This window comes from Siphateles boraxobius, unplaced genomic scaffold (assembly GCF_051911475.1).
Source record: "Siphateles boraxobius isolate OS27281-9 unplaced genomic scaffold, OSU_SipBor_1 130, whole genome shotgun sequence".
NCBI classification, from domain to species: domain Eukaryota; kingdom Metazoa; phylum Chordata; class Actinopteri; order Cypriniformes; family Leuciscidae; genus Siphateles; species Siphateles boraxobius.
Window position 1 is genome coordinate 20,223,528 of NW_027508734.1, and position 18,820 is coordinate 20,242,347.

The 18,820-nt window shown below is 37.9% G+C and overlaps 1 protein-coding gene across 2 annotated transcripts in view; it reads right to left on the reverse strand.

Moving 5' to 3' along the window:
* rorab (RAR-related orphan receptor A, paralog b) overlaps window positions 1–18,820 on the reverse strand; it is a 60,910-nt gene that overhangs the window by 15,032 nt on the left and 27,058 nt on the right. Inside the window, exon 2 of one of the 2 annotated variants that reach the window (XM_077228548.1) lies at window positions 7,494–7,523. In XM_077228548.1, coding sequence (XP_077084663.1) covers window positions 7,494–7,523 — 30 coding nt within the window. Of the gene's footprint in view, window positions 1–1,487; window positions 1,662–7,493; window positions 7,524–18,820 lie in introns of those variants that run through there. The other variant, XM_077228549.1, reaches the window with a different exon arrangement.

Consider the following 18,820-nt stretch of genomic DNA (forward strand, 5'->3'; position numbering starts at 1 on the left):
AGAGAAGCATCTAAAAACCAACCAATACTCTCTTTTTCTGTTTGCAAGTGTCGCTTCCTCCCTATGAGATGTTGTGGTTTAACATGTTTGGTTTCTCTCCCGGTGTGAAAGTGCTGATGTGATGTCTAAGTAGGAAACACAACATGAAACACAACACCCAACCTATGTCAAAGCCTGCAGATACACACACACAGACACACACATGCGTTCCCTCCCCCTTTGGGCCTTCTGTAATCTGTTGACAACACTGACTCACATCGGCTCGAGATAAAACACTCCATCATAACAAAGGAGGAAAGAACATTCTGGCACATGAAATAGTCTTAAACTGAACCATCCTCAAACTTGAAAGGTTTTTGCAAACACAGACATTATGTCATTATTTTCTTATTACCCTAATACATATTCATCATTATTGTCATTATCTGTAATTAGGTTGAACATAAACAATTAAAAATGATCTGCTCCAAGAACAAACTGAATGGTGGCCAAGCCCTTTAAATTAAACACAATTAACATTCATGGCTAACCTTAATTGACACTAAATGAACCCATGGTGTTCTATGTGTAAATGAGTTTCGGTTCTGGCATGTCAGTCTCAGGATGAAACTCTAATCTTATTAACCTCTGGTCAGGATGTCAGCAGGTCACGCAAGAAAAAGAGACACTTTCGCTAGCTTTTTCTCAGACAAAAATGATCATTGAAAACCAAACATTTTTGTTTGATCTGACAACAGTGAAAGATGACACATTTGAAGTGCTGAAATAATCTCTCATCTCTTTGAAAAAGAAACAGCGGAGGCTCACACAGATGTTCCACTGCCCTACACCTTATCACTAATAGATAATGACAGCTGCCAGCAAGACTTTGCATTGCCTGTGTATGTGTATGTGTGTGCGAGTATATGCGCGTGGTGATTCAGAGTGGGGGTGGGGGGATTAAGTAAGACAGCCGTTGGTGGAATAAAAATCCATGTGCTCCTATGGCAGTCCACCCCTGCCTGCCATAAATAGGTCAGTGGAACAACATTCCCCAATCATCCAGCATGGCAACATTCCCATGCCGTGCCAAACAGCCAACATGGCCGCCCATGTATGAGCTGTCAGAAAGACGCCATCGTAACACATCAGATCCCACCACACACTTACTGACTTATCAACTTATGCTCACTGCAGTTTCAGATGGACTGAGATGTTCCCTCAGACGCACACAATGCGCATTACTACAAATCAAAAAAGATCTAATAGACACTTTGCAATTCAAAATAAGAAACATGTAAATGAACATGCAAAACAGCACAAAGGACAGTCCATGAGATGTTTTGGAAGCAAAACAGCCACATTATACATGCAAGAGGCAATAAGAGCTCAAAACATTAAAGAAACATTAACATAACAGCTCAGAGATATTTCTCATGCACTCAATCTCTCAAGTGCACGCACACACACTTCCATGGATTTTCCCAACTTGTAAGTCCCTCTCCTACCTTTCATGGCTGTGATCATTAAGTACATCCTGAGGCTCTGTGGCCATGCAGAGGACCGTCAACAGCCTAGCCTCAAGAGCATGTGCAGGTTAGGACACAAGCGTTGTGCTGCCGACAGACTGTAGCGCTGCTGTGCCTCCCTCTGCCTCTCGTCTACCGCATGAGAATCCATGTGACCGTGACATAAGGACTAAAACCCTTTCTTCCCGCCCCCTCAACCCCGGAGTGACAGCTGTGTCACCCAATAGGTGATTAGTGAGCAAGTGTTTAGATGACTATGTGGTTTAAAGGGTTAGGTGTTGGCTCACCTTGCACTGCTCTGCAACGTGTTCTACTGATACTATACTATATGCAGGAAGTGGTCTGCAGTTAACGCTTCACACATTATGAGAGCAAACCTAAACATTTTCCCTTCCTCCATGAGAGGCATCGTTACCTGTAGCCCTTCTCACACCATCTGTAATGATTGTCTTTTTTGACGATACGTCATCATCACTATTGTTACTTAGCACATTATACATTAGTTAATTTCTAGATAAGATCCTTGGTAAAGACATATACAATGTGCTGAATGAATGTTTTGAGTGGACTCTCCACCCTGCATAAGTAACTGCACCAACATAAGTTATCAATTTACCCAGACTTATGTTGATTTCAATAACTTATTGCAAGTACAGTAACTTAAAAATGCATGTATGTTTAATGCAAAAAATACATGTTGAATGTAAGTCTATACTAGTGTTCAAAAATTTGGGGTCAGTAAGAGATTTTTTTAAATAAATTATTTTATTTATTAATGCTGCATTAAACAGATAAAAGGTCAAGACCTTTATAATCTTACACAAGATTTCTATTTCAAATAATTGTTTTGAACTTTCTATTCATCAAATAATTCAGAAAACAGTTATAAATTACAATTTAAAAGATATTACAATAGAAAATACAATTTCACAATAGTACTGTTGTTTTTACTGTATTTTTGATCAAATAAATTTTGATTTGGTGAGCATAAGAGACTTCTTTCAAAATCATGAAAGAATGTTACTGACTCCTGACCATTAATCTATATATGTTAGAAATGTTTGATAACATTTTGTTACAAATAATAAAGGTTAATTTAATTGTATGTACATAATTATTAAGATAATGTATTATATGAAAAAAGATTATAATATATATATTTTTTAAAGTATAAATGTATTTGCATTTATATGTATATTTCATGTATTATCTGTTCTGTATAGGCCTATTTATTAAAATAACTTAATAGCTAAAGAATTTTGATTTCTTTTTGTACATAATTATTAATAAACAATAAATTATGATAAATTAATACATTTTTAAAATAAATGTATTTGTATTTTATTTGTATATGCCGTAAAGCCACCAGCAGCACAGCAGTGATTTGAAATAGCATGTGTTTGCCTACAGGATAACTGGCTTATTTGAAATTCTACCCATATGTGTGTGGGGGGTACAAACACATGCGCATGTAGCCTTATACAGGTCTGGCTGAATCTGAGGGGAACGTAGCCATATGAATGCTAATGATCTGGCCTGGACCCAACACAACACCCTCTTCAATCCACTATCACCAAAAGGTCTGCTCGAAGAAGCCACACAGTTAACTGAACCAAGTATCGTGAAAATTCATGTCTGCGCTTGAGAAAATCCCTATTACGCAACACAGAAGCTGTAGGTAAGAACCTGCTGGCTAACCTTGTCAGGTAAACATGTTTAAAAGATTCCGGCTACGTGACCTTAAAGCAATAGTTCCACCAAAATGAAAATTCTGCCAAACGTTTACTCGCACTACAAACCAATATGGATTTCTTCTGCGGTACACAAAACATGAATTGATGTTTGGTTTGTTTAATTATTTATTCATTCATTTTAGGGCACGTCCACACCAAGCCACAGCTTTCCCTATCCAATTTTTTTCCCCCTCGTTCTAAAAAAGAATTCCGTAAACACGGCGCCGTCTCAAGAAATATCTGCGTACACATGAAACCGCTGAAACCGAATGAAACCGATGTGGTTTACATGCCAGACCAGTATGAGGCGCTGTAGTTCTGACACAGATACACTAAAACAGAGAAGAAGACTTGCGCATAAACCTTGCGCGCTGTATACAATAATATTAGGAACAGTAGCTTCTTTTTTTTCTTTCTTTTTAACCAAGAACTTTATTGAACAATGTGAAAAACCATAAATGGCCTGGTACAAAATAGGAATGAGTCAAGATATTCGATTAGTTAGCAGACGCATAAAGCTTGCCACAAAGAACCGGCAAATAGCCTAATCATTATGAATGTGTCAAATATAACAAGGAGACATTTTAATCATTTATTAATAAACTAGTTTATTTATTAATAAACTAGTGTTTTCTGTGACGATGCTGACTCGCCACCTTCGCAGTAGGTGAAGGTGCTTATAGAGATAAATGCACACTTCATACGGATTAAAAGAGAGTTGTCTGTTTCTTTTCGTTTTGAATTGTTTTGTTTAAAAGTAGACATTTCAAGCTTAGATATATTTCTGAGTTTCTGTTCATTTATGAGACAAGCTCCAGTTCATCTGGGATGCAAGTTATATCGCGTCGGCGCCTCCGTGTCCTGATGGCTATTGTCTGCTATATTTTCTTCTTATTTATTAAATCCAGGCAATTGGTTGACGAAACATTGATTAAAATTAAGATACAATTTATACAAAACGAAATTCACTTTAAAGAAAGTATTTATATAAAACAAAACTTAATGAAGTGGTCAAAATGATGTCTCGATATTGCGCATCTTATGATTAGGCTACTCAGACTGTTCACTTTTTCATATAATCAACATATATGAAATGGAAAAAATAACATATTTAAACATAAATATGAAACCTACTCTTCTTTAATGGCTACAACATGTAGGCCTACAGTACAAAGAAATTTAATGTCGGAGCCAACGCCGTGTTACCGGTGAGCATGAGGGAGCAGAAGTGCGTTTTTTGAATAATAATCAAATAATTTGTCGAATATTATTTTTGCTTGAGATGCCCAGCCCTACAAAATACGAAATGTCTTAATCAGACAAAATACAAGCATCAATGCATAATAAAGAAATATAAACAAAAAAAAAAAGAAGCATGATTGGGCAGAAGTGCGTTTTTTGAATAATAATCAAATAATTCGTTGAATATTATTTTTGCTTGAAATGCCCATCCCTACAAAATACGAAATGTCTTAATCAGACAAAATACAAGCATCAAAGCATAATAAAGAAATATAAACAAATAAAGAAGTAAAATAAAGAAATAAAATAAAAATACATTAAAGTAGGCCTAAATAATAAATAAAGAAATAAAATAGGCTCAGTAGCTTCTGAAGCATGAACTCAAGCAAGTAGTCGCAGTTGTTGTTGCTGTTAGCCTACTGATTTAGCGCGTCTGACTAGTCGACACGTGGGGTGATGACATCGTTTCACAAAATATACGGATTGGCCGTACACACAAAGACGCAAGGGTGTCGTTTTCAGATTTATCCACCCTGGGACCCAGTTTCAAAAAATAGCGGTTTCAGTCTCCCAAAACGCCGGATCCGTCTGGACGAAACGCCGATCCAATAAAAAATTTGTCCGTATACAGCTAAACGCGTCTCCGTGTGAACAGGGCCTTAGTTTAATCTAGTTCAATCAGCTCATGGACCACAGTTTGAGAACCACTTCTTTAAACACGAGCCTCTAAACTCCTGTTGCTTCTAGAAACATCTTCCACATGCTGTCCAACTGAGGACTGAATAGTTGAAATAGAGATGCCGGAGCTGCTTCTGCAGGTCTCATGTTTCACGGGCATGACAGCAGTGTGAGGATGGGGTTCTGTTGTGTGAGACACTCTCACAGAGAAATGCATCCCTCTGCAATCCTGAACACAAGCCCTCACTTCAGCAGGACAGACATGCTAATACATGCTCCCAGCTGCTGCTTGTTTGCTTGGTGTCTCCAACACAAAAATCAAGACACGTACAAATACAAATGTGCAAACGCCTACAGTGACACTCTCACACCAAAATCTCTTATTGAAGAACCACCAAATACATCTGAATGCAATATGCAACTAAGCTTGGGCATAGTACAGCCAGCGCATAAACTCGTTCTAACGTTTTTCACACTTTTCTTAAGTATAACACTTTGCTTCAAGTATTTTCAAAGTACACAAGGGACATCTCAACCAGTAAAGGGGATTTCAAATCATTCAGTGCACAAACAGGAAGTCTCTGTTGGTAAACCACAGAAGCATCCCACTAGTGTGCAAATATTTTTTTGAGCAGCTCCTCTCACCTTGACCAACATTTTTCTGTCATGTAGGCAAAACCTTTCAGCATAAAACCAATACATAAGAAATGACTTCCTCCTGTTTCAGTAAACACCTACATTACTTTACGAAGGGCATAATAGAGCACATCAATTAATAAAAGAACAGAATTTATTTATGGTTTACGAATTAAACCATTTAAATCAAAATCGTTGTCAAAAGGGTATGTTCTAAAAACAATATTTAATAATAATAATATAAATAATATATACATTTAATTAAAGGTGACATAAAAATCAGACTTTTTTCATGTTCTCCTGTGCATCTACCAACCGAGAAAACGTGAAGTGAAGTGACAACCTAGTAAGTTTGTTTAGGTAAACCTTTCTCTGCAAGCATGTCAAAAAATAAGATGATCAGATTTCGCTCCCCTTGCGACGAAGGAAGGATCTTATTATAATATTTCCACCCCTTAACCTGCATGTTACCATTTTCCCATTTGTCTATGGTTTGCACACACGGCGCCTCCATTTGGTTTACGCAAGGGACAACAGTGTAACCAGTGCAATGGCAAAAGTTCGAGCAAAGCATGCAAACTGTTCTGTCGTTGCTGCACAGACGAGCACAGAACGCTATTTAGAGTCCCAACCTCAGATGAGACGAGAGCAGTGGATTCATTTTATTTTCAACAGAAATCCCCCCAAAAAAACAATAAATCAATGTAACTCCACAACAACTACATAAATGTATCATCTAACCATTCAGAAACGTCCAGGTGTGTCTAAAAGTTGCAACCTCTTCCTGAGTCTCTCTGTAAGGCTGCACTCCGCTACCAGTTATTTCTGAGATTTTGGATGAGATTATTCGAGTGTTTTGTTATTGTATCTGAAGCTCGTGTAAAGGATCAGCAGCAGCTCATTTGCATTTAAAGGTACACACACAAAAATGCTCATTCTGAGCATATTATGGGGACACCAAAGATTTATATTACAACTTTTGAAAAGGGGCATAATATTTCACCTTTAATATAGGTTAATTAAACTTTTTTACATAATTTTATATAATGTATTTTTTTTGTATAAGAACAAAATATTTTATATTTATTATAATAGCAGAAATAATACAATAAATGATAATTTATGAAAAATAACAAATTGTATTATATATACAAATACACATCAACATGTATATGTTTGAGTGTGTGTGTGTGTGTGTGTTGCGTAAAAGAGAGAGATTGTACATGTAAACATGGTGGGTGAGAGGAGGTGAGAAAGATCAGTTACACCACTGACAAACTGGTAAACACAACTTTAAGATGCAGCTACACATATATATCTCACAACGATCTTATAGGAGGTGCAACAATTTCCCAGAAATAAAACATCACTGAAAAGTGATGGACGTTGGTTGCAGAGCACTTTATTAAACCAGCATTTATTATCAGCGTCATCTGATCTGTCTATTCTTGAAGATCAAAGCATGCATTTCATTTTCTCACATTAACCAAAAAAATCTGATTAAACCGAAGTGAGATGGATGTCAAAGTGTGTGTCAACATTCTCCGTTTCTTGAACGCTCGAGAAATTTGGTGTCTCCTCACTTAAATTTTTTTGTAACAGCTTCCCTGAGCATTTGGTCTCGCATACAAATAGAAAATGTTACAGAAACATCTGTGGCCATAGGAATTTACCCTTACATGAAAACTATACTTACACGTGTGTGTTTTCTTTGCTGAGGACACATCTGAAAAAGACAAGAAATAAAATGATTATTAAACGGGGCTTGTAAAATAGTTTACACAGCCTTGTTGACAAACAAAAAAAAATTGCGATTTTAGAATAATTTCACTTTGATTTAGATACCATTAGAAACATTTAGCCTTGAAAAGCTTTATATACAGTGGTGTGAATAAGTTAGGCCCCCCATGCTAAAGTTGCCTAAAAAGAGGAATAAAAAATCATCTTTTGGAAATTGATCTTAATGGCTTAATTGGAAAAATGAGGAAAAATCCAACCTTTAAGGACACCAATTTTCTTTGTGTATGAATAATGTATCATAAATAAATAAATGTTCTTCCTTAAAATACAGGGTGCATAAGTCATTGCACCCCCTATGTTAAATTCCCATAGAGGTAGGCAGATTTTTATTTTTAAAGGCCAGTTATTTCATGGATCCAGGATACTATGCATCCTGATAAAGTTCCCTTGGCCTTTGGAATTAAAATATCCCCACATCATCACATACCCTTCACCATATCTAGAGATTGGCATGGGGCACTTTCCATAAGATCATCTTTCAATGCAAATCAAACCAGCTATTAGGCTAACTGAAATAAAACCATGCCAATCTCTAGATATGGTGAAGGGTGTGTGATGATGTGGGGATATTTTAATTCCAAAGCCCAAGGGAACTTTATCAGGATGCATAGTATCCTGGATCCATGAAATAACTGGCCTTTAAAAATAAAAATCTGCCTACCTCTATGGGAATTTAACATAGGGGGGCAATGACTTATGCACCCTGTATTTTAAGGAAGAACATTTATTTATTTATGATACATTATTCATACACAAAGAAAATTGGTGTCCTTAAAGGTTGGATTTTTCCTCATTTTTCCAATTAAGCCATTAAGATCAATTTCCAAAAGATGATTTTTTATTCCTCTTTTTAGGCAACTTTAGCATGGGGGGCCTAACTTATTCACACCACTGTATATATATATATATATATATATATATATATATATATAGCTATAAAGCTCAATATCTAGAGAGCAGGGTGACTAGTCACCAGCCAATAATCTCAAAATGGCAAACATTAGTCAATTAAACATCCTGGTAAATATATTGGAAAATATAATAATAAAATATAGTACATATATAGTGCATGAAGTACACATTCATGTTTATGAGATTGTTTGGAAGAGACCTGAAGGCACTCTGTAATCCCAAGTCATCACAGGCTTATGCTTTTACATTCAGGGCAACTCAGGCCAGTGCAGTCAATCACCATTAATCCATCCACTCCCTTTAATCAGGGCTATTGTACTACAGCCAGCTCTATTGTGATGTAAAGTGTTCATCTGAGCGAAATACAATCTGTCATGACTAGTGATACTGTCGAAACGAGATACAAGTGGTAAATGGCAACTGCCAATCAACAAAGCATTAACCAGTAATTGGTGCCAAATGAATTTCCATCTGCTTGTAAATTAGACTCAGTAATAAAAGAGTTCATGTCCAACTCTCAGCACACGGAAAATGAGTCAACTAATAAAAAAAAAAATGTCCCCTATGAAAGACATCAGGGTTGTCACTGTCCCAATACCAGTAAAATTTTACAGTTCTCATACAAATTTCAGTACCAAACTGTTGGAACAATTTTACCATTTTATTGAACTATTTGAAATTAAAAATATTAATTCAATTAGTTTAATTTATGATGATAATAATTATAAGTAAATAATACATGTAAACAGCATAAGCATGTAGCCTTCGAATGTTAAATAAATATAATTTTTAAAGAAGGACAAAGAAACACAGAACAAGTGGCAGGTCTATAAGTTTGCATTTACACTTTAAGACTTAATGCACATCTATTTTAACATTTTTGTTAACCGTTTTGTCCTGTCTGTTGCTATTGTTAATATATCACAGCCAATCAGTTGAAAATCCAGAAACTTTGCAGTGTACTGAGTAGCATGAAAAACAAAACTTTTATTCAAACTGTATATGACGTTATAAACAGAAAACTTGCAAAGAGCACTCCCTTTATAATCACTGAAGCTGTCAATCACTTAGACTATGTTCAGCGCCTGCTCAGAGATCTACATTCCATCGAAATCTCCCGCTATAATCAAAAAAGCTGTCTACACTTAAATGGTGTATATACTTTGTTGGTAATAATGAAAATTCACAAGCGTTCAGAAGTCTAAAAGTGCATGTGTCCATTGCTGTGAAGCATAGCAAGCTTAACGCTCGCGCAATGAATTGTGGGATTGACAGCGGACCAGAGAAAAAGTTGTGAGCTCATTTGCATGAACATTTTCTGCACTTTTGTCATGTGACTCCATTCTGTCGCCAACAGTCACTGTCGCTTGTGCCACCAGCTCTCCATTGAAAATGAATGGGATCATGACGCTTTGTAACTGTGTGGCACTGGCAGTGTGAATGGGACTTTATGCAGTTCCCGACTTTATGCAAAAATCAAGCGGAAAAAGCGGGCGGCAGCCATTCAATGTGGGGTTCAGGTAGTGACGTCTTTCTTGAGCATTTAAAAATATAGGTAACACTTTACTATAAGGTTCATTAGTTAACTACATTAGCATGAAATAATCATGAACAGCTCTTTCAAAGCATTTATTAATCTTTGTTAATGTTAATTTCAACACTTAGTAATACTTCATTAATATCTTGTTAACTTTAGTTAATGCACTGTGAACTAAGATGAACAAACAATGAATAGCTGTTTTTTTATTAACTAACGTAACAAAGATGAACAAATACAGTAACAAATGTATTGCTTATGGTTAGTTCATGTTAGTTAAAGGTGCTTAAAGCGATGTCACGCGTTTTTTAGACCAACATTTTTTTTGTCACATACAACAAACATATCCTCACTATCCGCTAGCTGCCTGTCCCCTGAACACAATGTAAAAAAACACGGTCTCTGCAGACACCCCAGGCTCCAAAAACGGCAACAAAAACAAACTGGGCTTACCCACACCACGAAACATAAACTGTTCCTGCCAATAACCGATAAGAAGGGTTTGGGGTGCGGTTTGGGGGGTTAGTGCGCGGATGAGGAGGAGGGAGGGTCTAGCTAGCCTTCGTTTTGTTTGACAATACTTTAAACGTCAACAAGAAGTGATGTCACCTGACATCGCTTAGAGCACCTTTAATACATTAACTAATGTTAACAAATTAACCTTACGGTGCTTTTCCACTACACCGTACCAGCTCGACTCGACACGCCTTTGTTTGGTTTTCCACTGTGTAAAAGTTCTACCTGTACCAGCTTTCGGGTACGCATTACATCCGGCGAGGTTCTGCGCGAGCTGAGGCGATATTAAAATGTGACGTGAAAACACCGCAGACTGCTGATTGGTCAGAGAGAATCGTCACTATTCACTGCGTCATCATTGCACGCGCCAGACGGAGTATCCTGAATAACCCCGCCATTTTTAAATAGTTTAAAGTTGTCTTCTTGCTGTGAGAAACAGCCACATCCCGAGGATCAAAACAGCATACACTTGACTTCCTCCATTGTTCTGTGTGTGTGTGGGTAGCGGGTGTGTGTCGCGTAGAAGATTACGTCACGGCAGTTTCCTGTGGCGTCGCTATGACGACCAGGTACTATTGTGGAGGTGCTATCTGTAATGGAAAACGGAGCGAAAAGCGAGCCGAGTCGAGCTGGTACTGGTAATGGAAAAGTGCCATTTGTGTTAAGTGTTACCAAAATATATATAGATTGTGCCAGTTTTGGATGCTGGATTTAGTGCGTTTACACATTAGGGCTGTGCAGATGTTATATCATATGTATGTTAAATATTGCAGTTTAGATGCTTTCACTGTGATTATACTGAATGGGTTAACAAAAGTTTATAAAATTGACAGCATATCTTAACTTAGGGCATTCAGAAACAAAGCTTGCTCCTTTCCAACTGTAATCGCTCGTATATGTGATGATTATTACCAGTGTGTTGAGAAAAAAAAAAAGATTAAACAGATACTCGCTTCAGACACGCTCCAAAGCGGAGGCATTTTAGTGTTGTCAGCAGCACTGTTCCGAGTTTTGCCACTGTAGTGGACATACACTATAAAGTGCGCACTGAACAAAAGCGGATTTTGACAAACACCTCATTTACACCGGATGTGACCGTTATTACGGGCAGCTTGGGGCTGTCTACACTAGATGCGTCGAAGCGACTGTTTTCGTGTCAGAAGTAGCGCGAGCGCCTGAAGAACGTAAGAAATAGAATGGGGCATCAGTTTACAGTCGGGAATTTGTAGTGTCACACAACATCTAGTGTAGACAGCATTACTGATTATATTGGTTCTATTTGCTTTTGACGCGTCACATCACGCCGCTTGCGTCCGGTGTAGACACGGTGTAACAAACATCTCTGATTGGACATTGCGCTGAAAATGACATGCTCAACAGATGTCTGTGATTGGCTTCAATGCTCAACGCTTCAAAAACACGCTATAAAAAGAAACATTTGACACTCTTCATAGAGCCCTTACAGAGATACACACAGGAGCATTTGAAAGCAGCAGCCTATCAGTGGGTACCGAATATACCTAGTACTCTATTACCGGTAATGCAGAAATGCTGCTATCGTCACACTTTAAAATTTCAGCATTTTCAGTACAGAATTGGTGCAGAAGTACCGGAAATCTTGACAACCATAGAAGACATATTAAGGTGGTAAATGATGTGCACTTTCATATGTTAGATTTAAGCTAATTTTTTAAGAATGCATATTATCACGGATGTGAAAGTGATAATGTTGAAAACCTCAAGTAGCAGTATAAAAATGTGTATTGTTTGTAAAATGACTGTAGGATCTTAGGGAGGAGATTATAATGACTTGATACTTAAACCAGCATATTCATTAAACTGATGAGAAGAGCTTTCTCTTTTCTTTTTCATGTGTTATTTTCAGCTGGACCAGAACAAATGTTCTGGCTTACGGCTTTTGAGCAGGCACATTCATTATTCCTCTCCAGCTGAAAATCAGAATGATGAAAAGAGTGAATCTGACTGCAAACCTTTATTTATCAATCTATTTATGAAATGAAACTGAAGAGGCATGAAAAAACAAGCCCGCTTTGTATCCTTTTATTCAAAAAATATCTGATTATACTCAGCAGCAAAATGACAGCGAATCTCCAGTCGTTGTTCTTTCCATCCATTTCTAATTGGTTTAACTCCTTGGTCTCGGTCTCAAACAGCCTACCCCTGAGTCTCTTTGTTTCTGTCTGTTCATATTGAAATTTCCTTGTAATTCTCATTCCATGCTGAGTTTGGCTCCTACAAACAGAGAGCATGTTTTTTTGGATGTGCATGAAAAAAAAAAATGGCTGAAGAGAATTAGACCGCAATAACACTAAAACAGTATGGAAAGCAAAGATCAGACGGACGACTCGTAGTCATATCCTGTAAAATTTACTTGCAGTGAGTATTTTTGCCGTTCAGATTGATAAAAACCTGTGGTGCATCATGTCTGTCTGTCAAACTATATTGTATTTATCTTTCTTATACAGTTACTGGTCATATAATTAGAATATCATCAAAAAGTTGATTTCAGTAATTCCGTTCAAAAAGTGAAATTTGGATATTATATTCATTCATTACACACAGACTGATATATTTCAAATGTTTATTTCATTTAATTGTGATGATTAAAACTGACAGCTGTGAAAATCCCAAATTCAGCATCTCAGAAAATTAGATTATTACTTAAGACCAAAACAAAAAAGGATTTTTAGAAATGTTGGCCAACTGAAAAGTATGATCATTAAAAGTATGAGCATGTACAGCACTCAATACTTACTTGGGGCTTCTTTTGCCTGAATTATTGCAGCAATGCGGCATGGGATGCAGTCGATCAGTATGTGGCACTGCTCAGGTGTTATGAGGGCCCAGGTTGCTCTGATAGTGGCCTTCAGCTCTTCTGCATTGTTGGGTCTGGTGTATCGCATCTTCATCTTCACAATACCCCATAGATTTTCTATAGGGTTAAGGTCAGGCGAGTTTGCTGGCCAATTAAGAACAGGGATACCATGGTCCTTAAACCAGGTACTGGTAGCTTTGGCACTGTGTGCAGGTGCCAAGCCCTGTTGGAAAATGAAATCTGCATCTCCATAAAGTTGATCAGCAGCAGAAAGCATGAAGTGCCCTAAAACTTCCTGGTAGCCGGCTGCATTGACCTTTGACCTCAGAAAACGCAGTGGACCAACACCAGCAGATGAAATGGCACCCCAAACCATCACTGACTGTGGAAACTTTACACTGGACTTCAAGCAACATGGATTCTGTGCCTCTCCTCTCTTCCTCCAGACCAGGGGTCGGCAACCTATTTGTCATAAAGTGCCATTTTTAAGTTTCCGAGTTCATCACTGTGCCATAACTCGGCTTGCTGAAGAGATGCGTGTTGCAGCAGCGCTATCATATCCATAAACCGGGAGCCGTTATAACACTCACATGTTTTTTTGTTTTTTTTTACCAATTTGGGAGGAGTAAAATTTACATTTGTGACTTCAACAAGCATATATAGTGCATATATGCATTTTGTTCATTTTCATCTGGAATATGTAAAAGTGTGCTCTCAATCAGAGGGCATTTGTCTCACGATTGGATTGCTTTCCAATCAGAGAAAAAACATGAAGTGATCAGGTACGCATGAACGGAGTTTCCACATGCATCACAGTCATTTTAATATTTATGGAATGTTTAATAGGGACTCTATACACTTGGTTGAAATTTATAGCATTAACTATTTACAGCGGAACGAGCTTTAAGGTGTCAGTTGGATAAGTTGTTTGCGCTGATGCGCAGTGGTCAGCGCGACCACTCTGACCAATGGTTTGTTAGAGCTGCACGCTTTCATTGACTTGTGCAGTTTAATACTCACACTTTAATAATATTAATAACTCCTAACTTAATAAAACAAGTTGTTACTACAAGGAATTATTACATCAATATGTAGATCTGTATATAGGTGGGAGGTAGGCTACTTTATTTGAATGAAATACATACACCCCTCTCGCGCTTGCTTGCGTGCCAGCGATTAACCCTCCGCGTGCCAGGTTGCCGACCCCTGCTCCAGACTCTGGGACCTTGATTTCCAAAGGAAATGCAAAATTGACTTTCATCCGAGAACATAACTTTGGACCACTCAGCAGCAGTCCAGTCCTTTTTGTCTTTAGCCCAGGCGAGACGCTTCTGACGCTGTGTCTTGTTCCAAGAGTGGCTTGACAAGGAATGCTACAGCTGAAACCCATGTCTTGCATACGTCTGTGCGTATGTGGTTCTTGAAGCACTGACTCCAGCTGCAGTCCACTCTTTGGTAATCTCCCCCACATTTTTGAATGGGTTTTGTTTCACAATCCTCTCCAGGGTGCGGTTATCCCTATTGCTTGTACACTTTTTTTTCTACCACATCTTTTTCTTCCCTTCGCCTCTCTATTAATGTGCTTGGACACAGAACTCTGTGAAAAGCCAGCCTCTTTAGCAATGACCTTTGTCAGTTTTGTCAGTGCCACAGACTGATCGACTCCATGCCACGCCGCATTACTGCAGTAATTCAGGCAAAAGAAGCCCCAACTAAGTATTGAGTACTGTACATGCTCATACTTTTCATGTTTATACTTTTCAGTTGGCCAACATTTCTAAAAAAATCATTTTTTTGTATTGGTCTTAAGTAATATTGTAATTTTCGGAGATACTGAATTTGGGATTTTCACTGAAGTTGTCAATTTTAATCATCACAATTAAATGAAATAAACATTTGAAATATATCAGTCTGTGTGTAATGAATGAATATAATATCCAAATTTCACTTTTTGAATGGAATTACTGAAATAAATCAACTTTTTGATGATATTCTAATTATATGACCAGCACCTGTAGTTGGTGTGTGCGTGTGGTCAATTTGTGTGTGTATAGGATATATATATATATACACACACACACACATACAAACACACCTATACATACATACATACACATATTTCACCTGAGACCTCATCATATAGTCCTCACTGCATAATTAATTATTCTAAAATATAACACCTGCACACCAGCTGGGAGAACACAACCCCCTGGGATTCAAAATGTGTGTCAGTTGGCGGGATGCAGGGCATATTGGGTTATTACATTTTTAGGATAGCTTTTAGGAAAGAATATGTGTGCTTTCAATCTTTTTGAGAGATTAGTCAGACCTGAATGACACAGAAACTGCCTCAGGATTGAGGTAAACTACTCATTTGGTGATTTTCTCAATCCCATTTAAACCGGACACTGAGAGGAGCGACAACATCCAATAATGTGTGTAATAAAGCTTGTTTACACAGTCGTTTAACAATGCTAACAAATCATCAGCTATACCCTTACACAATTAATAAAGTGTTAGCATTGATGATGACTGCTTTACTGATGTTGTAGTGAAACAAAAATATGGTCTCTTCAGCTCAAACCCTTGGGTCTGATTACTTTATTCACTGATTTTATCAAAGCCAAATTTGGTACTTATGTGATTTTGAGTTATGCAGAGGTGAATGGCTTCATGAGAGGATGGAGTTGCACTTTAAATGGACACAGATATCATTCTTCAGGTGAGCTGACCGTGTTGGGGGTTAGTTAGGGATGTTAGTACACCCCCCCCCCATCCCCACACCCCCCAACTGATGAAGTATTTATAGTGCTCAAAGCACAAAATCCAAGATAGGAAGGTTCTTCAATCAAAAACATGATCCACAAAGATTCATTTCCTGAACAAACACCACAAATCCCAAAACCTTCTCCCTCATACGCTGAAATTATACATCGACAACCTAAGCTGCTTAACAATGTATAAATGAATAAACTGACAAAATATTTGTATAAAATGAATACTTGCATTATATATATATATATATATATATATATATATATTAGGGGTGGAACGGTACATGTATTCCTATTGAACCGAATCGGTACGGGCGTCACGGTTCGGTGTATGAATTAACACGGAGAATACACGGTATAAAAATAAATAAACCTCGCGTGCAAATTAATTAATGTAATTCGGAACTACTGTCCTTTAGGGACACCTAATCTGTTGCCCTGCTAGGTTTGTTTACTTTAGCCTGCCTCCGCAGCGCAAGCCTCCGCTGACCACGCGAGCCTTCCCAAATGGACGAGGCATTATTCCATCTGCTCGCCGGTGTACTATTCTTTGAAACGACAGTGTGCGACTCGGTGTAATTGTCCTCTAAACCATCAGGAATCAGCGGTGAGAAGTAAGGTACACTCGTGAATGTTTATTTTAGTACTTTAATACTCTACTAACACTTTAGGACACCCAAACCACACTACTAAAATTTTAATATAATATTAAAATAATTATTTTAATAATCGATTAATCTGTCGATTATTTTTTCGATTAATAGGATAAAAAAAACAGAAGGAAAAAAAGCATTAATTTCCAACCCTTTATTCAAAAACAGAACTGACAGGACAAATTCACAGTGCAAAAGATCTTCAGAAAGTGCACAAACAGGTCACTCCTTGAACATCCCTGAGCTGTTAAAGTAATAATAATAATAAAAAAATGGACTAACACAAAAAACATACACACATGTATGCTTTACATCTGCCAAAAATATAGGCTTTTTTAAAATAGTGAACAAAAAGATGTATATTTTTGTTAAAAGGGACCTGAGCTGTTAGAACAATAAATAATTTGATTTTAAAATGATTTGTTTGATTTAAAATGATTTGTTTGAACGTCAGAACTTGTTCTCTACACTACACTCACAGACGCACACACTCACAAAGTCTCACACTCACAGACGCACACACTCACAAACTCTCACACTCAGACGCACACATTCACAAACTCTCACACTCACAGACGCACACACTCACAGACTCTCACACTCACAGACTCTCACACTCACAGACTCTCACACTCACAGACTCTCACACTCACAGACTCTCACACTCACAGACTCTCACACTCACAGACTCTCACACTCACAGACACACACACTCAAACTCACAGACTCTCACACTCACAGATGCACACACTCACAAACTCTCACACACTCACAAACTCTCACACACTCACAAACGCACACACTCACAAACGCACACACTCACAGACGCACACACTCACAGACGCACACACTCACAGACGCACAGACTCACAGGAGCACACACTCACAGACCTGTGTGTTGTTTTGTTTTTTGTCAAATATGTTGTAATCTAACAAAATGTTTGACATTATTTGACAAGCACATGCACACAAAAGACAAGTCTCGTGCAGTCGGATAATAGGTAATAATAGCAACAATAATAATTACAACAGAAGATAATATCTCTAGTCTATCCTAATATTAATTATAAATACAATGTATATAAAATATAAATACAATGGATTGACCACCTCATATGTTGTGTAAGGCCTATTTTGCAGCTCATCCATTCGGAGCATATAGTGAAGTTTCTCGGAGTCATTTAGAATGAAAAATTCAGTGCTGCAAATTGTGGAAAAAATATTCCTCTTGTAGTGGTACTTGGAACAGACAAGAAAGTGTTTTCATCTTCTGTCTATCTGATTGAAATCACAGTCTGCTAATTCAGTTGTAAAAATTTAATTGGTTTTATTTATTGTTGTCCATTTATCGAACTTCCATGCCTCTTAATAATTACACTCCTATGTACCAATTTACTAATGCTCGGACACACTCGGTCTCTCTCGCGCGCAGACACACACGGTATCTTTTGCACACTGTTGCTCGCGCGCTGACACACTCTGTCTCTCTCGCGCGCAAACACACTCGGTATCTTTTGCACACTGTCGCTCGCGCGCTGACACACTCTGTCTCTCTCGCGCGCAAACACACTCGGTATCTTTCGCACACTGACGCTCGCGCGCTGACACACACCTCTCTCGCGCGCAGCGTCCAGTCCGGCGCCTCATAGCTCTGCTCCGCGCTGAACACTTTTTTTATACTCAAACATCTCCGCGACTTATTGATAGTCGCGCGACACAACGAATCGATAATGAAATTCGTTGCCAACTATTTTAATAATCGATTTTAATCGATTTAATCGATTCGTTGTTGCAGCCCTAATTAAATACTTTTTGCAATCTCCTTTAGACAAGATAACAGCTCTGAGTCTTCTCCTATAATGCCTGATGAGTTTGGAGAACACCTGACCGGAGATCAGAGACCATTCCTTCATACAGAATCTCTCCAGATCCTTCAGAATCCCAGATCCATGTTGGTGCTTCTTCTCTTCAGTTCACTCCACTCATCAGGTCTGG